This window comes from Biomphalaria glabrata, chromosome 8 (genome assembly GCF_947242115.1).
Source record: "Biomphalaria glabrata chromosome 8, xgBioGlab47.1, whole genome shotgun sequence".
Classification (NCBI taxonomy): Eukaryota; Metazoa; Mollusca; class Gastropoda; family Planorbidae; genus Biomphalaria; species Biomphalaria glabrata.
In genome coordinates this window covers 31,300,678-31,325,603 of record NC_074718.1, presented here as the reverse complement: position 1 = coordinate 31,325,603, position 24,926 = coordinate 31,300,678, and the positions used below count along the sequence as shown (strand labels likewise).

Genomic DNA, 24,926 nt, shown 5'->3' with positions numbered 1-24,926 from the left:
ACTGGGACTGGTGTGTGACTCTCGAGATGGAGGCAGTTTATGTGGCCGGCTTCTGGATAGGTAATACTTGAGATACGCTTTGTTCTCTGGGCCGATGGGGGAGGGAGCTGTCCTACCTAGCATGGTATTACTAATCAATAGTTTGTTAATATTGACACAAAATTTGTATTTTTTTTTCAACCGTTTAATAATTCTTCAACTTTTTTTTTAGCTACTTCGCCTTAGCAATATGAGCTACTTCCTTTCAATATTTTGAGCTACTTCCTTTCAATATTTTTAGCTACTTCCTTTCAATATTTTTAGCTACTTCCTTTCAATATTTTGAGCTACTTCCTTTCAATATTTTTAGCTACTTCCTTTCAATATTTTTAGCTACTTCCTTTCAATATTTTTAGCTACTTCCTTTCAATATTTTGAGCTACTTCCTTTCAATATTTTGAGCTACTTCCTTTCAATATTTTTAGCTACTTCCTTTCAATATTTTTAGCTACTTCCTTTCAATATTTTTAGCTACTTCCTTTCAATATTTTGAGCTACTTCCTTTCAATATTTTGAGCTACTTCCTTTCAATATTTTGAGCTACTTCCTTTCAATATTTTTAGCTACTTCCTTTCAATATTTTGAGCTACTTCCTTTCAATATTTTGAGCTGAATTGAGACAATAGAATTATATCACTCTTGCCCAAAGCTCCTGTAGAGTGCCTGTCACATGACCAGGCAGCCATCTTGTCAAGGAAAGTTGTCACTTTTAAAAAGATGTTTTTAATAAAAAGCAAAACTTTTGAAAGGAGTTGAACAGAACAGCATCGATTGACCATTTTGTATCATTTTCCACATCACAAACTATATTTTTGGAGACCATAAAGTCCTACAGTGTATTCTTTCCTTTTGTAGACTTTGATGAATCATAGCAGTGAATAGTTGTGTAATAAAATAGAGATATAAGAATAATTAGTGTAGTGATGATGCCAGAGTGTCTTTGATGTTTATTCTACTTTCATCTTACGCAAAAGAAAATAGTGCGATGATAATTAAACTTATAATGAAACAATGCTCCATTCATTGTGCATCTATTGGGAATTCCCACGATTATTGCTAATCACAGACACAGTCATCTGCTCTTCCTTTACGTTTTGTCTACATAGTAAACAGCGTACAGTCACATTAGATAAAGAAGTGAAAACGATCAGGAGAAATATAGGGCCAACTGATCTATAAGAGAACTTTAAGAAACACTTATGAAAATGTCACATGAGGAATGGTGATAGATCTTGATATAGATAAATACAGTTAGCTATGTCAAGGACGTAGAATTCAAAGATCACTTTTGTCAATTAAATATCTCAAGAGGAGTAGCCCTTGATATTCTTTTCAACTCTGCCTTATTACCTGTAAACAAACGTGTTTAGTAGCGCCTACAACTAAATTCCTGTTTAGTAGCGCCTACCACTAAAATCATGTTTAGTAGAGCCTACCACTTAAATCTTGTTTAGTAGAGCCTACCATAAAAATCGTGTTTAGTAGAGCCTACCATAAAAATCTTGTTTAGTAGAGCCTACCACTAAAATCGTGTTTAGTAGAGCCTACCATAAAAATCATGTTTAGTAGAGCCTACCATAAAAATCTTGTTTAGTAGAGCCTACCATAAAAATCTTGTTTAGTAGAGCCTACCATAAAAATCTTGTTTAGTAGAGCCTACCATAAAAATCATGTTTAGTAGAGCCTACCATAAAAATCATGTTTAGTAGAGCCTACCACTAAAATCGTGTTTAGTAGAGCCTACCATAAAAATCGTGTTTAGTAGAGCCTACCATAAAAATCATGTTTAGTAGAGCCTACCATAAAAATCTTGTTTAGTAGAGCCTACCATAAAAATCTTGTTTAGTAGAGCCTACCATAAAAATCGTGTTTAGTAGAGCCGTTGTCATGGAAAAAACATCTATTGCTATGATTTTGTGCTAAAAACGAACGAAATTTATAAATTTGACTCTTCAGATCTAAAAGTACACATTAATTATCACTGACCATTTACAATATTGCCATTTGGTGCTTTATGTTGTAGATAAACCAGATGCACACTAGGGGAGGTGTTAGCAACAGTTACTAACTGTTCTGCTTTCAACACATTATTGACATATTTTAGAATTTAAATAAATATATTAATAATATAATAAGGTATCAATTTATACTTGAAAAAAAATCTTTAAATAAAAAAAAAATACTATATGTATGATTCATATTAATAACGTGCTTTTTTAAAATTAAAAGTTTAAAAATATTCACGTTCCTTGCTTCACATTGCACATATAGTCTCGCCTTTATCTTTTTGAGAAACAAATTTCTTTGCTTTAAAGGATTTTGGTCTAGTGTCATTTTGTATATGCTAGCAGTTAACAAGGTTGTAGTGTCTTTAAATTGCACTTCAAAGATAAGTCTGCACTATATGACATAAATAATGCATTACTTGACAAAGGAAATGTCCTAATCTGAGGCGCCCCCTCCTCCTCAGACACACCTTGCTCTACTTCTTTCTTTGGTGAGAAGCCGCCTCTGACTACCTTTAGAGAAAGCAAAATGAACTCTTTGTCTGTATCTCACCATTCCTCTTGTGTCTCTTCATTCCTCTTTTATCTCTTCGTTCCTCTTTAGTTTGAAAGAAATAAGCACCATGACAGAGAAAGCCCAGGTCAGTAGATCTTTCGAAATAAAATTAAAACCTAGAACTAGTTATTTACCACTAAATTCAAGTCTACCTGGATCTGTTTTAATTACTTGTTGATTAAAGTTTGTCTTTACCCTAGAATTATCACTGGAACTCCCTGACTTGCTTCCCCCGCTGGAGGAATTCCGGCATTTCTCGTCCGTCCCGGGGACGCATTTCACTTTGACGCCGTCTTTCGACTCCTCCGCTTCCAACTCGTCGCCCAGGGACGGGGGAGTGCCGGGGGAATCCCCCCCTTCAGACGCCGGATTGGGGAGCGGTCGTCTTTTGGCTTCGTCCTTCTTCCACTTCATCCGCCGGTTCTGGAACCAGATTTTGATGTGTCGCTCGGTCAGGCTCAGCATGGCGGCCAGCTCGATGCGACGGGGCCGAGAGATGTACTTGTTGAAGTGGAACTCTTTCTCCAGCTCAAGGAGTTGCCCTCTCGTGTAGGCGGTCCTAGTTCTTTTGTTCTCATCTTCCAGAGAAAACTGAGCTCCTGTTGGTGGAAGAGAAACAAAAGAAAAGCAGAAGTCAGTCAAAGTGAAACATAGTGAACATTGGTTTGATAGAGAGAAAGTAAAAAATCATTGATAAAGTTCAAAGTGCATAAGACTCGTTCACTTGTTCATTTCATTGGAATGCCTAGATGTGCACAAAACAATGCTCTAATTCAAGAGTTGAGATAAAATAAAGTCTTATCTTCGATTTGATAATAATGGAAGGGTGAAGTAATTCATGTGGCAACGCAGATCCAACTGTAACTTAACTGCAGACTGGAAGACCTCGCATCCCTAAACGACTCATGTATGGCCAGTTAAGGGAAGGCAAGCACTCAAATGGTGGACAAAGAAAACGCTTCAGGGACACTCTCAAAGATTCTCTGAAAGCCTTTAGCATTGACCCAGCCACATGGGAGAAAGAAGCACATGGTAAAGCATCATGGCGTCGCGCCGTGAAAGCTGGTGCACAAATTGCAGAGGACAAGAGAACAGCGCTAGCAGAAGAAAAGCGTCAGAGAAAAAAAGCAAGACCAATATCACCAGTTCCCAATGATCAGCCGAACAATCCGGGCTCACCACATGACGAGGCACAAAACCCCAGTGCAAAGCCCTCAGCCCCCTGGATGGAAAAAAAAAGTGGTTAGCATCGAACCAAACTGGACGAACTATAACGGAATTAGCCAATAGAACGACAGCAAAATCCATTCTCTACTGGTCGGTTGATTTCGTCTGCAGCAAAGGTTAACATAACTAAAGACAGAAACAGATACTTAGGATTCGCACATAATTGAAATGAAAATATAAATATTGATATACTAATTAGAGAGTGTCAAAAACTGTATACCGAAAAAAAAATATTAATTTTACTAAAATATGAAACTATATTAATAAATAAAAAAAAAACATAAACAAAAATACAAAACAAAAAAACAACAACAACACATATATGCTGTGTAAGTTCTTATAAATTCTAAACTATGAAGACACATACATTAGTGCAAATAAGCAAAATTCTAGATATTGAAAGAATAAATACATACAAGGGAAAAGAAAAAAGAGGCAGACAGAGAAAGAGATGGGAAGACAATATAAAAGAGGCAGACAGAGAAAGAGATGGGAAGACAACATAAAAGAGGCAGACAGAGAAAGAGATGGGAAGACAACATAAAATAATGGACAGGTCTGTCATTGAAAGAGATTCTATCCAAGGCAAAAGACAGAGAAATGGAGAAAGACGGCCATTTCCTATGTGGTGGCCCAACGGTCCAACGGAGAGGTGAAGCTGGGGCTGCTTAGCCACGGGAAATACTGCATTCCTCATTAATTTTCAGACTCGAAGACACGCCTTATTATTATTAATTATTATTACTATTCTCTCTCTCTCTCTCTTTCTCTCTCATGTATATACATATATACGAAGGTAAGATATAGAAAAACATAAATATAACGTTGAAACAGTAAACTTAAATTCACTCTCCATCTGGACTGGATCTTCCGTCCAATTACATTACCTACATATATTACGAGGTTAGAAGACAAGTTAGTGTGGGAAAAAAAAAGGGTGTTGTCTTCACTCACATGACATATTTGACATGGTGTCAATAAAAAAAAAAAAACCGTATCTATTGTGTAAATATCAAAGAGAGACAACCTAAGAACAAAACGAAGGTTAAGCAAATGAATTATCTCCCTTTGTATTAAAGAGAAAAAAAAAAGCACACTCGTGATCTAATCCTGCAAAATAAAGCAAAGAAAAAAGGTGAACAAAAATGTTGAGTCTAAATGTATTACAAATTTAATTACATGAGTGATCCTTACTATTGCATTTTGGAGTGCTTAATAAAAGCTTTGTTATATACATATATATATATATTTGTGATCAGTTTGTGGCTTGATTGCGGCTATTGAAATACTAATTACCAATTGCTGCTAAAGGTTTAGAAAGAGTTTGTAATACGTTTCGTGTATGCAAAAATCTAAAGAAACTGATTCATATCCATACGATCTTAGTCTAACGCATGGTATAAATTAAATCTTGTAGTTTTGTCTTACAACTGGTTCATATGAGAGTTACATGTCAAGACTATCCAACAACCACACATAGATGACACTCACGTGTATTCGGACTTGACTGATACGGGCTAAGTGACATCAGTGTGACAGTTGACACCACATTAAAAAAAATGCATCAAGACAAAGGAGTAGAATAATATTTGTTTCCTTGAAGGGTTTGGGTTCTAATGACTTCAGATAATGAATCACACATACACTTTGAAACCTTTTTTTTTTAGCGCTTGATGACGTGATGCACATAGAATTGAAATGAAATGATCAAAAGGACGAATGAATTCGTTAAAGGCTGCGAGTAGGATAATGAGAAGAAAGAAGAGGGTACAAAAAAATAGAAACATGGGGGGGGGGGGAGAGGAAGAATAAAGGAAAGGAAAGAGGAAACTATAGAGAAAAAGAAAAATGAAGTGAAAGAGTGTGAAGAGGAAAGAATGCAATGGAGAGAGCGGAGAGAGAAAGAGACATGATAAACAGAAGAACAAAAGATATAGAGACAGAGAGGCAAAGGGAGAGACAATAGAGAGAAAGAGTCATAGACAGAAAGATAGAAAGAAATATTATGTATAATCTCTGCGAAAAAATTTTTAGGAGGTGTAATTTTAAATGTAACTCATTTTATGTGATAGAACAAGTGAGTGACTGAATGAATATGAGTTCTAGTGATCGTGTGTAAATACCTGTATGAATCTTAGTACGCGTTGATATGTGAGGGAGTGGAGTCATTTTTAAAGACCGTAATTTAGAGGATTAATATAGGTGTTATTGTGTTTTTTATTGGCATTGTAATGTTGTGACTATGGGTATGTTAATATTCATTGTATAGTGTAAAGATGCATCTATTATACAGTGAAGAAGATGAGTGTAGTGTACATCCATATTGAAATATTTGAAATTTATACTCACAATGGTTTAAGAGAAAACAAGATTATCACACAAACTCAGAGACGGTCCCCCATTGAAGTCACCAATGGACCAATGGACCAGGAATATTTAAGCCATAGTCTTGAACTAAATCTAGAATCAGGCTATATCTAAAATCTAGACAAGAATCTAGACTAGACCTAAAATCTAGATATATAATCTAAATCTAGAATAGAATTCGTATGACTTAAAATCTTAAAATTACTAGACCTAGAGTTAGGCTAATATTATGATCAGAATTAGATATAGATCTAGTAGGCCTACTACTGGATAATAATGCACTGTGCTGTTCGCATCACATTCACTTCTTAATGTGATACTAATGTTTACATAATAAATAAATCCCTAAACTGTAAGAAGATAAACTTTTTCCTTGATAGTTTATAGATGTAAATTTTGTTCAAATTGTTTAATACGTTTAAATCTAAATCTAGATCTTCATCTGGCCTCTATTGAGTCTAGTTTAGATTGTTGTCAAGTGTATCATGGATATATGTCAAAATTAAGAGCTATAAATGTAGTTCGTTTTTTTTTTAAACTTCTAACTAAAACGAAGTTCGTATTAAAATTATTTTTAAAAACAACATTTGAATCAGTATTCTATTTCATGAGTTAGTTAATAAATAGAAAATACATTTTATAATGATCCATTGAAACTTTTTCCATTAAGACCTTAGATGCAATTTTTTTTGTACCAATGCTCGAATCTATGTATGAGGCTTGGGTTATTAAAGAAGAAGTTTGTGACCTGAAGTTTTTCATTTAAAAGTGGTGTATTTTTTGGAAAAATCTGCTTGCTAAGATAATTTTAAAAAATAAATGGTTCACTTTCGGAAAAGAAAAAAGTAGCCGTTGAATTAGAATTTTGAAAGATCTAAAATACCATGATGTCCGATTTTCATTTTCTCTTCTAGTTTCTGATATCTAAACGGGACGGACGGACGGACAGACAGGCCACACAAAACTAATAGCGTCTTTTCCCCTTTCGGGGACCGCTTAAAATGTAATAAGTTGCAAGAGTTTAAATATTTAAAACACGTATATGTATACCTTATAGCAATTATTGGAGGCACGGTAACTGAGTTTAAGGAGCTTGGCGTACGAACCGGTGTGTCCGGGTTCGAATCCTGGTGAAGTCTGAATTTTTTTTTATTTCAGGATCTTTAAGGCGCCTCTAAATACAATAGCTCCAATGGATACCTGACATTAGTTGGGGAAAAGTAAAGGTGTTTGATCGTTATGCTGGCCACATGAAACAATCGTTAACCATGAGCCACAGATACAGATGACCTTTACATCATCTGCCCTATAGATTGCTAGGCCTGAAAGGGGAACTTTACTTACTTTACTATATCCATGGTCATATTTTTGAGGCAGACAACTCCTTTAATACTGCAATACATTGTATTTGATTGCCTCCCTTGTCTCACTATCGACATTGATACAATTTTCTACTTTCTACGAAATTCAGAAAAAGGGTTTAGTTATAAGAAGAGGTTTTCGTCTATGTCAGTGTTTCTCAAACTATGTTTCGCGACACCCTAGTGTTCCGCGACACCTGAATAGGTGTTTCACGAACTTCTGGAATAGTTAACTAGAAGGGCACCACCTGAATTAATCTCTCTAATAAAATAAGCAAAAACGTTCCGCGAGAAGCGTTCCGTTTGAAGTTTGAGAAAGACTGGTCTATGTCATTATTTGGACTCAATTTCAGCTGCGTTATCATCGGGAAGCTCCCAGCCTCTAACACATTGCATCAGTAGGCCTATTAGAATCACGTATAAGCTACACAAGCTATCACATCGGGCTCCAGTTTTCTTCTTTTCTGGAAGAGTTTTGTACGAATAATAATGAAAATAATAATGATTTTAAACTATCGAAGTATTATTTCTATATGTATAATTTCTTAATAGTATATGAGCGTAAACCCGTTTAGTATCACATAGATCGTATTTGGCAATATCCGGCTCAACGTTGGGCATTATGAAGTGTAAATCTGGCCTTGGATCGCGTAGAAAGTGACAGGTAACAATTCATTTTTTTTTTCAACCGTTTCCAACAGTATCTGGTTTTCATTAATTTTTTTCCTATTGCTTGAAGAAAGAAAGTATATAAAATTTTTCAAAATTTCGTTAATAATCTTTACTACGATTAAAATAGTGCCGGAAATGAAAAAAAGATGTACAATGTTCTGAGATGATGATGACAGTATTGTTTGTGAGAAAATCTTATAGAATGATTGATCTTTTTCACCTTAAACCTCCATCTATACTTCCTTATTGAGTTGAACACTTTAAAATACTAATAATCAAAATAATAATAATGATTATTATTATTAGTATTGTCAGTATTTTTATTATCATTATTATATTAATTAAGTTATAGTCATCTCTGGCACTGCCAAGATTAAAATTTGCGAGGAGAATGTAGATATCCTTGTAGTCTCCCCTTAACAAGTTCCACAAAGAAATTTTCTGGTGATATGATAGGTCTGTAGCATTACCAACCCTGGCGGAATATTCAGAGTTGAATAAACTATTTGATGGGTCAGTTGTCACCAATCACTTGGGCATGTTGTAGTTTCAAGTAACTTCTATAGTCTCATGACTTCTGGCCTAGGTTTTCATATCTACTCTCTTTTTTTCATGTTCATTTTTTTTTATTTTATGAGATAGTGGCACTTTATTATTATTATCACTATAGTTTCATTATTAAAAGGATTAAGCTATCGGCCATAGTACAATACACGAGGCGGATATGAGAGAGAGAAAAAAAAAGATGAAAATTAATACGAGTGTACAATTTTTTTAACTGCAATAAAATAAAATAAATCTTCCCTAAAATAGATCCTACAGTTGCCTGGTGACCAGGTGTCGCAACCGTAAATCTTAGCAATACACTCATTTTTATGAGGCTGTATGCAAGTTTGTAAGAGAAACAAATATTTAGTGACCATTGTAACAAAAGCGGACGTGAGGTTCCAGTTACAAGAACTGTTCATTATTCAAATGTATCGTTTATTTTTGGTGTCAGCTGCAAAAAGTGTATGGCTGTAAATGTGAACCTACGTCCATCTTAGTAGTTTGTAGTTTTAACGATTCCCTACAATTACAAATTACCTCACACCTCGAAAAAAAATATCGTGGATTTGACGCCATGAAACTGATAGTTAACTTTACTATATTAGTTAAAGTATCAGTAGGAACTGATTTGTACAAATGCTCCTTCTTCCCTAGTGCTATTAGAGCATGGAATGGGTTGCCTGAGGCAGCCAGGAAAACCAGTGGCTAGGCAGAATTTAAGTCATTGGTTAATATGCATGACTAAATGTATGAGGCGTAGGACGAAATCATCTTCTTTTTTGAAGTAACGTCTGTATTATATAAGATAGGATAAAATAAGATTTTTAAAAAATACAAACAAACAACATACAACTTGTTATCTTTCATCTACTCTCCAAAGAAGTAAAAATTGTTCATATGTAATGAGAAGGTTCACAGTTGTTTTAACTCTATATATCCGTGTTTGTCATGAAGATCTCAGCTCAAGTATTGGCAGATCTTTTGATTTATTATGACTATAAAAAACCCTTACAAGTTCTTCTTGGTACAAGTATTGTAATACATTTAATTGGTATCTTAAATGTTATTAATAAGAAAGAATTATGAATTTTCGCTATCTCGTCGTAATTATTTTTTCCACGTTTCGACGGATTTGTTCATTTCGCTCAATACTACTTCACTCCCCTGTTATGTTAAAGCTTCAATAGCTTTGTGGTTTGTTATCAGAAAATGTTTTATTTACTATCGAATTGAAGGGAAATGCATGATCTCTTTTATATAAGACACAATAACGTTTACAAAATTAAACATTAGTTTAATTTAATCGGGTCAAATCAACGATGGTATCTTCAATTAGGAGAGAAAGAGTTAACAGTACACAATATATTACAACAATACAATGTTAGGTCTCAATGTTAGAAGAGCACTAATACACTGGACACTGATTCTTGAAATTACTAACCAATGATTTGCTGTTGTTAATAAATGTATGAAAATTTCGACTTTTAAATATTAAAACAAATGTATTTTTTTCATTTCATTTCTAACTATTTCGACATTTGATTTCCTACAAGTAAATGTATATTGCAAGTAAGAGGAACGCAACGAGCAAACGTAAGTATAAGATTCCTCGACCTAAGACCTATTAGGATGTATAATGTGTTACTTCTGTAAGAGAAGAACACTCTTTTCTAATAGTATCTCAGAATTATTTGAAAATCATGTCGCTACTGCGTTCGAAAAAAAATAAATAAATATAATATGAACGATCTTTTTTTTCTCCTGTCAAGGTCTGTATAGAAAATTGTAAGGATTCTTTTAACTTTCAATCATTTCAATCTAATGTTAATGCTTCAACTTAGTAAGTTTAAAAAATAAGATACATAAATATTCATCATTATTAGTATTTTACTAATGACATTATGTAAATACGTATTTATTTTCGTCAGAGTTTAATACTCCAAATGAGCTTTATCCAAATATAATATAGTATTAAGACTTTCCTATGAAGGCGAATAGCTACAAAAGTATGGTATGACTATGGTCATACATAGGTCTGTGAAAATATATCAAAAAATTTTTTTTCTCCATTATGAAACAAAATCGGGGTCTGTCCTACGTCATTGCTCACATCTCCAAATCAAATATTGTTTCCGGATATTGAATGCAATGAAAGCCGCATCCCGAAACGACAGACCAGCTCGTCACGTTGCCCTGTTCAATATGGTCATTTTATTGCCCTTGGGCACTTTAAAACGTGGCATCAACTGGTCATTGGATCCCGCAGGCGTGTTGTCCAGTTGCCTCCCATCGTTAATTTTACGCGGCCAATTAGTACGAAGGTGAGGGCTACGCCCGTCTCGTCCGCATCCAGCAGAGATAAATGGCCGTGTCGGAGACGGAACTGGACGTTGGTCAGTGTTTACGAGGTGACGATGCTACGCCTTCACCCCTCCTCCCCCCAGGTCCCATCTTTTTAAGATGTGACCGTATGTCCGAATCTGACCACCAGTCCAGGGGTCTGCCTCGAGGAGATATTTCTTGAGGGAACTGAGGGACCCATTGTTTGCCCCCTACGTAGCTGTCCGCTAAGTATTCTTCTCGACCCTGAGGGCCGGCGGTCAAGTTGTTAAGACAAGAGCCTGTGTAAAGAGTCTCCTGTTTCATTGTGTGTGTATTCGCCTTTGATACGCAGCGGGACATTTCGCCACCCCCTGAAAGAACCTCATCAGCTCTCGTTAAACTCCGCGCTGGCTTCATGCCGAGTTTAATTGGCCGTCGAGGAATCTAATGTGTTTTTATTTTAGGAACAAGTAAGGTCTCTGACATTTACCCACTAGTCTAGAACATTAACACTAATGTCTTCATTCTGTTTTATTTCTTGTTCTCTTTTTAAATATATTTCCTTATTCCCTGTCTTTGTATTCTTCTCATAGAGTTTTTTTCTCTGTGAGTTTCTTCCCTTTACTAATAATAAACAAAAAAATAAATCGTAACGCATTAAATAAGTTTTAAAAATTTGCAAGTAGGCAGAGGCTCAATATAGCAGTAATGAAACTGAAAAAATAAGAGGCTGAAATGTCAAAGAAGTCCAGTGAATAGACACAATGAAATAAGTGAATGCTATTCTGTGCGCATATAGAAAGCGCTTGGCTTCTGAAACGATGAGTCTTAAGCTCTAGCCCCAAAAATGGTTGAAACCATAGACTTATATTAAACTTATATATTATATCTAGACTGGAAACACGAAATAAATTCTTATTCAAAACTGATCGATTCACAGACCTGTACATATATAGATCTTTATGTACGTAATCTCTTTTTTCAGGCTCTTTCTTAGAAAAGTAATGATCTTTAGTTTTTAAAGTTTACAAATAATGCAAAATCATTTCTCGGATATTCACGCAAATATATGAAACAAAGCCATTTCCTGCTTGTTTCCATTGAGATAATGTTTCAAACATAGACATAAATAAATATAGACTGGAAGTAGGAAGTTATTTTTATTTGGGGGAAGTCAAATATGTTTTATGTACCATATCTATGTGAAAAAAAAAATGGCGGCAATTGAGCTATAAAGTACAAAACTGCCAAATTCCCAATATTTTGCCTTTGTTTCATAATCATAGACATAGGCAAATATATATAGGTTTGTGATGTGGATCTATGTTTGTTGACATGGCTTCTTTATTAATGTATGGCGGACGTCTTATCGATTCAAATTGTTTGAATTAGTTTTTAGTCAAAAAAAGTCAAAGAAAATGAGCAGAATGTGCTCTAATGTTCGTAGTACGATAGGCCAAGGATAAATTCTAAAGGTTGAAAAAAATTGAATATTATACACAGTAACTTTCAGTCAGAATAATTCAGTATCACTGTGACTGTGACTGTCACTAATTTAATATTGATAGATCTAAATCTAATAAATATGACTAATATTTGTAATAACTAGGTCTAATACTTTTCATACTTATTACTACTAACTATTAAATTAGTCAGTCTATCATCTATGCATGCAGACTATAGACTAGATCTAGTATAAGTATAGATTATAGATCTAGTGACAATCTAGTCCTAGACTATTTATATACTAACTATAGACTAGACTATACAGATTACAATTATAGTTTATAGTATAGTAGTATAGTACTAGTAGTAGGTAGTATTTTTTTACTATAGTATTTATATAGACTAGATCTAAATCTAGTATTTAAAACTATTTATAATTATTTTAATTATATAAATTTAATACATTTGGTAGGCAAGATTAGAGATATAATAATACAGAAGGGGTTCTATCAATTATATAGGTTATGGCTGAAAAAAAAACTATAAATACTTTTAATTTTACACTGCTCATAACTGCTGTATAACTCATACAAACTTATCTTTTCCCAAATCTTACCCATAATAATTTTTACTTTATCGTCCAGTCTATATATATATGTCTATGGTTTCAAAAATCCAAAAAATGATTCATGTTGATTTAAATCATCTTATGTACATTTACATAGATTGATTACCTAGATCTGTCTAGATTATGTATCTAAAAATTGCAAAATAATAATTATGAGACGAGAGTACTCTTATTTTTTATGTTCAATTACTAGATCTAGATCTAAAAAATAAAATTATATGTTACATAGGTTAGGGTTGAAAAAAACAACAACCTTTATTTCTTTGAACTACTTTACAAAACAACGCCTTGATCCAACTTTCTAAAAAAATGTTCACGACATTTTTTGTAATGTTAAAAAATCTCCATGTTCAGTCTGGATATAGTATATATAAGTCTATGGTTGAACTCTTATTCACCAGCCTTATAGATTTTCTTTTGGCAAAGTAAGTTTCCTGTTTTAATCAATTTGACAAAATGTAATTATATGGAAATCCTCAATGATTACTTCTGCTTTATATTCTAACATCAGAAAAACTTGGAAAACAGACAATGAATGTCTTTGAAATGTAACTCTAGTTGACCTCATGTTTACCCAGTGTTTGGAAAATGTCTAGATCTAGTGCCAAAAAAAAATGGCGCCAATAAGAGTTCAGAGCTAATTTAAAATTCGAAGTGGAAACAAATGGAAAATAAACTTGAAACGTTTCCTAGGAAACCGTATAACATAGAACGAGATGATCAGTCTTCCAATGAGCACATGCCCGGACGCTATTTAAAAGCTAAGATATTTAACTTAATAAAAAATTTGGATGTCAAGGATAACCACGGCCTGATTTAACCCAATATCACTTGAAGCACTTTTTTTTTGTTTTAATTCATGAAATGCTACGTACTTTTGGGAAGCACGCAAAGGTTTAGAAATATAAAGACAATGAAACGGGTTGAACTGCCTGGTCTTGTGGGAGGGCTGGGTTGTAGCAATATTTAATTCTGATGGAACATGCGAAACATGTCAAACAAAACAAACTTATAATTGGGTTACAAAAGTGCTGTAGATTGAAGAGTAAGAGCTATATAAAAACAAAAGAATATTATAGGGTGTATCTTAATACATTTATAATTGTTAAAATATTACACTTGTAAGATAATTTCTTATTTCAACAAATGTAACCTGTGGTCCTGGGCCAGCCTTACTTATTACGGAGCACAATGTAGACCACTTCGGGGGCCGATTTTGAATTTGTGTTTCCACACAAACTGTCTTTGTAACCTTTTTTTTTTTTTTTATTGTTTCATGTTTTGTACAATTAATAAGTATGTTAAGTCTCAACGTGATCCGAGAATGGGTGTGGGAGAAATAATGTGGAAACCTATGAAAGTGGACAAAACACCACATATTTAGCAATATATCTTAATCCTGAAGGAATTATTTCCCTTTTTGGATATCAACATAATATATTAGTTCATTTTTTTCCTATTAATTCACGTCTTGTTAGGTATAATAAGTAATTGTGTAAAGTTTCAGCTTGGTCCGAGAATGGTTGTGGGAGAAATAACGTGCTAAAAATTTTAATAGAAAGACAGACAGACGGACAGACAGAGTGAGTCGAAATAAGCTATACGAAAATCACCGTTGCCAACTAATCTAATTGAAAGCACCAAAAAATCACTAAAACATTTTCAATACTGAAAGTTTTATCACCCTTTTCCCATATAAAACAAAATTCTTTATTTAATACTAATAGATTATTAAATTTGTTAATTTTTTGATTGATTCGTGTATTGCCATCGACTAAGAATAATTGTGCGAAATTTCAACTTGATCCAAGAATAGGAACTGATAGTAAAAGCGTGTAAACGACTCGTCCCAGACATACAGACGAAGTGGGTTCATGGAAGCTTTGTTATTCTACCAGGGAAGAACTTAAAAAATTGATTCCGCAGTACTACATTAGCACACTAATTTTTTTTTTCTATTTACTTCTTAAAATGTTTATTTAATTTCAAAATGGATTTTTTAAACTTGGATTTGAATTGGTTCAAATTTGAAATTTCACGCACGCCTAGAATTGAGATTGGATTAGCTATCTGGAGATGAATATATTCAACACTTGCTTTAAGTCAAAAGATACAATAGTAGATATGTAAGGAAGCGCCTTGACGACAAAAGTCCTTGGTCTTACATACTTGCTGATTAATGCAACCCGTAACATGCTCAAACTGCACTAGGGAAAGAAAGAGCACAGACAAATATGTAATTAGAATTTTGCTTTTATCTTTGTGTCTTTCTGAATATATTAGTAGATTGCGTTTTTTTTGTATTTGTATTCATTGTTTTATGTAATATTCTAATTTTACTATATAGACTATTCTGCTGCCCTGGACTGGCTCCAATTTTATAGATTTTTTTTCTAATATTCTAAATCTATTCAATTGTGAATGTACATTTCTGATAAGTTACACATCTCTATATTGTAAGCATTTTCATCCACATCTTTCGTTAATTAGTCTAAGTGAAACAACCCCTCCCCCCCCCCAAAAAAAAAATTATTTACATAAACAGTGACCTAAATAACTGTGGTAATGACAATGCCAAGGGCGCGAGGTAGATTAAATCAAGAGAGACGGACGGGCTCAGATGGATCATTTCTTACCACTGTGGTCTAAAAATAGCAGTGTCCGTCTGCGAAGTACGTTGGTTCAACCGTTACAAGCCTACTTAAGTGACTCCCAAGAATTTGACAAAGGGGGAGGCCACTCAGCTGTGTCACACGTCAACTAAGAATAGAACAAATAAAAAAAAAATGTAACTGTGTATGACTGGGGGGCCGACACATTTCCACCACACTCCTCCCCTATCCCCTCACCTCTCCCCTATCCCCTCACCTCTCCCCTATCCCCTCACCTCTCCCCTACCACTCACGACCAAAAAAAAAAAAGTAATTATGAAGATTTATTTTGAAGGGCATGCCCTGGTATCCTAAGGTCACATGTCTGCTGTGCTCATGATTTGTTTGAAGGCCTGGTCAACTAAGTTGAGAAGAAGGCTAATGCAAGAGCCTACTGGTGCGTCTCGGTTAGCTCTTGACGATTCTAAAATAAGTCATTGGCGCTCCTACAAAGCCAGAACCAGGAAAAAAAGTATAAAAATTAAATTTATTATTTTTCGGAGCTAAGTTGTTAAAACTTTTTTATGTCTTTTTTTTTATACACAGGCACGGCCCTAATGATTGACCACCGTAGTCCGAAGCGCATATAGGTATTTTAATAAAGTTTTATACATAAAAATAATTAAAAAATGCTTAATTTATAATATGATTTAATTATGATTATTTTTATTTATTTAAACAGAAAAAATTTAGCTTAACAAGAAAAACTTTAAAAAGAATAAAACTTATACGAAGTGAAATTAGTCTGTCATGTAATTAAATTAGTTTAAATCTGTCATATAATTAAATTAGTATGGATCTGTCATGTAATTAAATTAGTTTGGATCTGTCATGTAATTAAATTTGTAATAAATCTGCAGTTCTAGATCAACAACAAATAAATCTGTGCGTTTAGAAATATTTTTATCACTTGGTTTTCTTTAGCGCTAAGAGAAAGAAGGGGGATAACTGGTTGAAAGTTCACGAAATCGGTTTTTGAAACCAGTAAAAAAAAAATGAGCGTGACCTTAAATCGAACTCATGGCTCACGCTTCCATCAAGCCGACACACTAAGCACTCTGCTAGCGAGGTTCTTATGACTATAGAAGATTGTATAGTTATGTATTTTTGTTTCAAACTTACTTTTAAGCTGCGACCTAAAAAGGGGATTAATTCAGCTTATACCACCACTTCAGTCAAGTACTATTTCTTTCCTTTATTTTTGATACCAAACAAAATAATTAATTACCAATAGTTAATTAACTAATTGGTTAATTTTTTCATTACTGATTCTTGGGTAAAGAAATAATTGCGCAAAATTTCAGCTTGATCCGAGATTGGGTGTCGGAGAAATAACGTGTACATACTTTTGACCAGACAGACAGAGTGAGTTGATATAAGCTTTGTAATAATAAAAAGTAAGCAAGGCATTTTGCAAAAATCTTTCGAATGTATGAAGAGTTCCTTTTAATAGCAAGTTTGGGAAGCACTGACCTAGCTCGTGTTACATTCATTACATTGCAGCACAGAGCGCTTACGATGTTGGACTAGACATTCGTATGTTATGACCAGAGGTCAAGACCTTACCTCCATACATCACTGACCAAACCAAAACTGTCATGTCAGATGAGCGAGCCGTTACGTTGTGGAACAAAGAAAGTCGCTGACAAGAGCACCTGTATCGTCTCAGCGGTCACCCCTGGATGGACCAGACGTGATGGAGAAATTCTATTTTTAGCCCAAACTTTTCAAGGATATGTGGCATTCTTCTGTCACTATGTACATGCGAGTTGTGAGGGCGAAAATGTTTCAAAACAATGGCAGGAAAAAAAAAGGTTCACGAAGGAGGGTAGGAAACAGTTGTTACAATCTTGAGATGCATGGTCGTGCTGTTTGCGCGCTGGACTGTCGTTTGGAGCTGTCGATGGTTTTGGGTTCATACCCTGCCTGCTGCTATGCCCCGTCGTCTTGTGGGAAGTTTTGGGCTTGGAAGTAAATTACCTTTAACTCTGAAGGAACACCTCGAAACATTTTACAAACATTTAGTCAAATCGCCACAAGAAGTCTTTAAGATCAAATTAAGCATGCTACATCTAATATATAAAGAAGAAAGTAAGGTGTAAGTATGTGTGTCCCGCATAGAAATCAAAACCGTTTGACCAATTAATAAAACTTGGCATTAATGTTCCTCAGATCAATAGGTCAATTGAGTAGATCTACTCCGTTTTTTGAACAAAAAAAAACACTCTACGCTCAAAGAAGCTGCTGTGTTTATTTATATTATACAATTTGACATTGTCTTCAAAATCATTTAAGTTGATATTATCGTTTCGTCGCCAGCGTTCCAAAGTCTCATTTCAAACCTGCATCGCGTTCAAGCTCTACTTCGTTTAATACGACATTAATTTTGGAATTAAGGGCCTCGACTTCAGACCTCCCATTATAGCTACAATGCCGTTGAAGTTGATTTGATCTAGTGCTAGGGGCCCCGTTCCTCTCTAAATCTTTACACGTCACGTCAATGTTGCATGTATCGTATTAAATACTGTTTTGAAACGTACGTCTAGAAGCGAGAAATATTCCAATAAATGCACAGGTTAAATAGAAATCATAAATATTACTTAGTACAAACAAAACATAATTTCTTAGAGCTTTTCTTTTTAAACCAGTGGTTGGAAAAATACGAACAGTCAGGCTCTAGCAGATTACTTCAAGCGTCCCGCCCTGAAACTCTCATCCAATCGTCGTTGACATTTTGTTAATTTGAATTCTCGCTCTATTTACGTACTTTGTTTTGAATTGAAACCCGTGTTTGGTTCGGGTTATTGAAGGACAAACTTTGTATTGAATTGAAACCCGTGTTTGGTTCGGGTTATTGAAGGACAAACTTTGTTTTGAATTGAAACCCGTGTTTGGTTCGGGTTATTGAAGGACAAACTTTGTTTTGAATTGAAACCCGTGTTTGGTTCGGGTTATTGAAGGACAAACTTTGTATTGAATTGAAACCCGTGTTTGGTTCGGGTTATTGAAGGACAAACTTTGTATTGAATTGAAACCCGTGTTTGGTTCTCGGGTTATTGAAGGACAAACTTTGTATTGAATTGAAACCCGTGTTTGGTTCGGGTTATTGAAGGACAAACTTTGTAAGTTTCATGCATATTTATACTAGTTTGAAAAAGAAAACTTTCTGGTGGCATCGTTGGCTCTAAAAGTATATATATGATTCTGATTTAGTAATAATCTCTTTCTCCCTTATCTTTATCATTAATTTCATCCTTTCTCTCTCTCTCTCTCTCTCTCTTTGATTCTCTATTTTGATCTCTTTCACTCTATCTTCCTTTCCTACTTTCTCTATCTCTTTATCTTTCACTCTCTCCTTTTTTAATCTTTTCTGTCTTATTCTTCTGTCTTTTTTTTCTTCTCTCTCTCTTTCTTTCTCTCCTTTCTTTTCTCTCTCTCTCTCTCTCTCTTTGTCTCCCTCTTTTTTCCCTTTTCCTTTCTCTTGCTTCACTTTTTTCTTTTTTTTTAATCTTTCTCTCTTTTTTCTTTTCTTCGTTTTCTCCCCCCCCCTCTCTCTATCTTTCTATTTTACACTTCCCCTCTCTCACAAACACTGTACATCTCTCCCCCCCCCCTTTCAATTTCCACCTTCCTCTATTGTTGCTTCTAGATTTAGGCCATTAACAACCGCATTGCGTCCAGCCACGTTCTTTTCAATGAAATAGATCTAGACCTTTCAACCCAATGAATGATACCACTATGCACACGTCACCCTGCAAACAGCAAACAACTTGAACAATTAGGCGGCCTTCCTCGTGTCATTGTTTTAACTTTGGGTGTAGGTTGTTTATGCCGAAGTGACTGACTTTCTCTCTCCCTCTTTCTCTGTCGACTCTCTCTCCGGGCTATGACGAAGACAGGTCGACCTACCGGTGACACAAACTCGTTGTAAAGAGGCTTAAGACGTCTAAACTCTATCAGATTAGTGAGCGTGTTTTCTGCGTGTGTGTGTGTGTGTTTGCGCGCGTGTGTGTGTGTCTGTGCACGAAGACGCTTTAAAGAAGCCATATAGTGTATACGCCTCATATCTAGGCTTGCAGTTGCCTTTAATCTCTTATCCGTGTAGGTTCTTGAAGGATGGAAAGGAGGGGGGGGGGGCTTAGAAGCCTACACGTGCTTAACCACTGTTGATCTAAAGTGTGAGCACTTCACAGAGACGATCAAAATAGGTTCTTCCAATGTGCGCGTCCCCACCCCTCTGCCACCAATAATCTTAGTTATTGTACATTTGCATGCCATTCAAAAACATATATTAAAATATAATATAATATATACATATTAATTCTTATCATATACATTTCAGATGTTCTTTTAAAAAAAAAGAGAATTACGCCTTACGCTTATCAATGTGTTGACCGAGAAACCTATGCTAATGAGAGACCAAGCTGTGTTAAGTCATTGAGTTTCCTGGTCCTGCAGAGTCTCTATTGATACTTATGTTGACTAATGGTGTTAGTCTAGTCAAGTCTAGTCTAATGTTTGTGTAAAATTGTTATCAATCTCACGGATTTAAGTTAAACGCAATCATTGATATTTTCATAATGACCAAAACATCTATGGTCTATCTGTACACACACACACAAAATATGTGAATCTAACCTATAAATGTAGACTCCAACGTGAGCACCTCTCTTTCTCCCGCCGCGCTAGCAAAATATTTTTTTTTTAAACTATTAAGACTTGACATCAATGGCTAACTACCCTACCCCTCAGATACTAAATCAACACTTGTTTCATCCGTTGGATTAAATTTTTATGATATCATTTTAGAAAAAGAAAGTTGGCGATTAGCGGAGAGGCCTGATAGACTCATATAGAGAAAATCAATACTGCTCAAACCAACGAAGGCACACATTATATTTCCATTCTTTTTATTAGCACTGGCGCGTATATATGATTTTTTTTAAATTTAAAAAATACGAAAGAGCTGCATAAATGTGTGTGTGTTTGTGTGTAGTGTATACCAAGTTATAACAACGAAATGTGTATATGACTACTACTTTTTTTTTTTCTTTGTTCCGGGGTCATACAATATAGAGACCAAATGACAACGTGGAAGATTGTGAAGATGGTCTGGGTGCAAGGTTCCAGACAAAAAGCAACACAGAGCTCATCAAATATTTCAATATAGAGCTGAAAAGCCGAAGAATAATCTTAGATTGTATGTAAGACTATTTGTTTTCTGTGATTGGTGGTTAACAAGGGTATTGTGTGACAAGGACAGTCCACCACCTTTAATATCAAGTAGCCATTACAAATAGGTGGACAAGGCCAACTGTTATAAATAGGGCCGGTTTAGGCCTCTGCAATCTATACGACCGCAGTGAGCCCCGCACTTTCATAGGCCCCATGCCAATTTTAGGTGTAAATTACTATATTAAAACTTATAACAGTGTTTCCGCGGCCTCTTGATTTTCAAGGAGCTCCTGGAAATCTCTTAAAATTATTAAAATCTCATGAAATATAGACAAAATTGTCAGTTTGGGTTGTCTTTCAATATGGAAAACACAAATCCTACGCGCAATTAAAAAAAAACGGCATTATACAATACTCGCAACTGTGGCGTCTGGTGAACGAAGCTTCACGCGCCTCAAACTAAGCAAGAATTACTTGAGGTCAACTATTCTCGAAGATAGATTGAAACATTTGGTAATTCTTGCTATTGAGCGTCATCTATGTAGGAAACAGAACTTTGATGATATACTGCATGACTTCGCTGAAGTCTATTTGGTCGTTATTTAGTACTCAGTAAAGAATTAATAAAACGCAAAGACGAATTTATTTTCTAATACAAAATGTTAATTTTCCCTTATTATTCTTATCCCTACCCAAACTGGGCCAACTCGCTATCCGTTTCGCATAGAGCCCCGCAATCGTAAAGGCCGGCCCTGGTAATTGAAGGCCTAAACACTGACCTGGCACGTCACAACCTGTGGGCAGTGGAGACCAATAGCTCGTTACCACGCCGTACAGACCTGTGACATGACTACGAACTATTGGTCTTCACTGCCCACAGGTTGCGACGTGCCAGGTCAGTGTTCAGGCCTTATGACGATTTGTCTCAGGTGGACTCAGAAGCGTCCTTAAAATGTAAGTCTACTTCGGAATTCGAGCCCGAAACCTTCAGAACTCAAGCGTTTACTACTCAGCCACCTAACCTTATTTTTAAAATGAAGCTACTATATTCTGACTAATAACTTAATGGTAGGTGCCTGACATCTTCAATTGTGTTCACAGAAATGAGCGCACGTTACTTAATTTACCCTATGGGACTCAATCCTTCAAAGCAAAACCATTTCACAGCAATTGTAAAGCACTCTTGCCAAGCCAGGAGCCCTAACTATTTACTACTCCCGTATTTAATAAGATGCATAAACAAACTGCTTAAATGACAATAACTTTTTTTCTAAAGAAATGCGGAAACTTCACTTTTAATTTTACTTTACACATGTTGTTTGATACAGCAGTGCCGGATATAGTTAAGGCAAAGCCCTCTTATTAAAAAAAAAACTAGCCATCATAAGAGTTAATAAGTTTAAGCCTGACATCCGGTCCACACCTTTTAACGGTTGACTACAACTCTTCTGTGTCGCCATATCTTTTGATTCCCCGCGAGAAGGTTTTGCTTTCTTCTCTGTCCTGCTGGCTAGTGGTCAAAAGCCTGACGTGGACAAATGTGATGGGCTTATGTTTCGCACGCAGAGCTATCCAAGGTTTATCACCTTCTGTTCTTTCACTCCTCACATTTCCCCCTCCCGCAATCTAAGTGACTTTCGGTCTTGTGAAAAAGGCTCTCGTGGAGTTACCTTCTTAAAAAGGACAAGTAAAAAAACAAGCAAAAATATGTTTAAAAAAATATATATATAATAAAATCAAAGGTTTAAAATGGGGAAGAACTGCACAATTACTGTCATACTTATACCGATACTGCAAGATTTAATTAATTCGATTTATTGATTAATTACAATACCTCTATTCAATTCGTACCTTCGTGGAAACAAAAACCATCTGGGAGGAACTTGGGAGGAATCTCGAAAACGGTTCAAAAGAGTTTCCTTAAAAGTTGACAGTTGATGTATATCGCTGAGAAAAGAATTACTAGCTCGTTGGCCACATTGGGAAAACTCTAGTTTGACCGTTATAATTTTTAAAGTATAGGAAGACAATAACTTTAATTCTCCAGGCAGGCAACATAGTTTGGTGCAGTCTATACTTCTGCAAACATTGATATATCTTCCAACAACCTAGTTTAGAGAAGTCTTTACTTCAGCAAACGCTGATATATCTATTAGACAAACAACAACGGAGACAGATGAACATCGTTAATCACTGGCAAAGTCTTTTGTTTTATTTTTCTGTTTTGTTTTTAGTTTTATACATTTTTTGTTTGTTTTAATTTATCCTAACCCTTTTGAGATCAACAACTTTTCAATGTTCGGGGCGTAGTACAGAAGAATGAGCTGGTCAGTAGAGAAATACATCTATCCAGTTTATTTAGGGACCAAAGGTTTGGAACTCGCTCCCAATTAAGCTCAGGCAAACAGCATGCTTCACTACATTCAACAAAAACATTAAGACGTATCTGGTAAATTTTTTTTCGTTAGCTTAGTTAGTCATTTTAACTGTCGCGCTTATGTCTGTTATGTTATCCTAGAGCAGGGGTTCTCAACCTGTGGGTCGCGACCCCCTTGGGGGTCGATTGACCATTTGCCAGGGGTCGCCTAAGACCATCAAAATATGGTCTACTCTTCTATTGCTGTATGAGTGTGTGTGTGTGTGTGTGTGAGGGGGGGGGGGGTCGCGTCAGAGTAGGAGATTGTAAAAAGGGGTCGCCAGCTTAAAAGGTTGAGAACCGCTGTCCTAGAGCCTTAAGCCTACATTATGGCTGTTAACAGCGCTTTATAAATTAAATGAATATGCAATACTGGCTGTGATTAGTTTGAAGACTTTGACCTATCTATCTATCTATCTATCTATCTATCTATCTATCTATCTATCTATCTATCTATCTATCTATCTATCTATCTCTATCTATCTATCTATCTATCTATCTATCTATCTATCTATCTATCTATCTATCTATCTATCCATCCATCCATCCATCCATCCATCCATCCATCCATCCATCCATCCATCTATCTATCTATCTATCTATCTATCTATCCTTATATCTAGCTTATCTTATCTATCCTTATATCTATCTTATCTTATCTTATCTTATCTTATCTTATCTATCTATCTATCTATCTATCTATCTATCTATCTATCTATCTATCTATCTATCTATCTATCTAGTACCTATCTATCTGTCTACCTATCTATATGTGTATATGTCTGTCTGTTGATAAAGGTTGTTAAAAGATGTTCATGTAGTTGATATGACACAAGGTATTGAAGCAATTAGTCTCTGGCCTATAGACTTGTATTCATTACTCGTGTCTTGTCCCTTCTTAGGCTGTTTCTCTATCCATCTCTCTCTGTCTCTCTCTTTCTCTCTGTCTCTATCAATCTAAATCTCTTTCTCCGTCTCTCTGTCTCTGTCTGTCTCTCTCCTTCTCTATCTCTCCTTTACATTTCTCTATCTCTCATTTTTTCTATCTGTATGTGTCTCTCTACCAATCTCTCTCTCTCTTTTACTCTTTCTCTCTCTACCTATGCCTGGTCTCTGTCGCTGTATCTCTCTCTATATCTATGTGTCTATCTTTCTCACTTTCTCTTTCTCTCCCTCTCTCTCTTCGTTTCTCGCTCCTAACCCATCTCCCTTTTATTGCCTCATTACATATTTTCATTTTACTAAAACTATTTTTTTGTTAATTTGTTCTTATATTTTTCTTACGTTGATGAGGTTTTGTAAGCATCCACAATTCTTTACCAAAAACTTGGCCATCCATTAGCTTTAATAATTATTTATTCATTTTCACTAAATTCTGAAAAATATCACTTCAATTTAATTTAAAAAAAAAATAAAAAAAATAATGTATTTTATGATTTAAAAAAAATATAATACAATATGTATTGAAAACAAAGAACTTAGTGTTTTATTCACGTCTCCAGGTAAGATCC

At 35.1% G+C, this 24,926-nt stretch overlaps 2 protein-coding genes across 2 annotated transcripts in view; both read right to left on the bottom strand.

Moving 5' to 3' along the window:
• Window positions 1-2,727: 2,727 nt before the first annotated feature.
• On the bottom strand, window positions 2,728-5,997 carry LOC106067332 (homeobox protein Hox-A2-like). Its single transcript, XM_013226503.2, has 2 exons — window positions 5,952-5,997; window positions 2,728-3,200 (listed from the first exon to the last, which is right to left on the bottom strand). The coding sequence occupies exons 1-2, from the start codon at window positions 5,995-5,997 to the stop codon at window positions 2,728-2,730; spliced, it is 519 nt and encodes a 172-aa protein (XP_013081957.2).
• LOC106079811 (uncharacterized) overlaps window positions 3,064-24,926 on the bottom strand; it is a 57,629-nt gene continuing 35,766 nt past the window's right edge. The window contains exon 4 of the mRNA XM_056039351.1: window positions 3,064-3,200. The gene's annotated coding sequence lies outside the window, so the exon portion shown is untranslated. The remainder of the gene's footprint in view (window positions 3,201-24,926) is intronic.

Coding starts and splice junctions, on each gene's coding strand:
- LOC106067332 (XM_013226503.2), bottom strand. CDS start 5,997: ATGACTCCACTCCCTCACATATCAACGCGTACTAAGATTCATACAG. Junction 3,201..5,951: donor GCGTACTAAGATTCATACAG/GTATTTACACAC, acceptor TTCCACCAACAG/GAGCTCAGTTTTCTCTGGAA.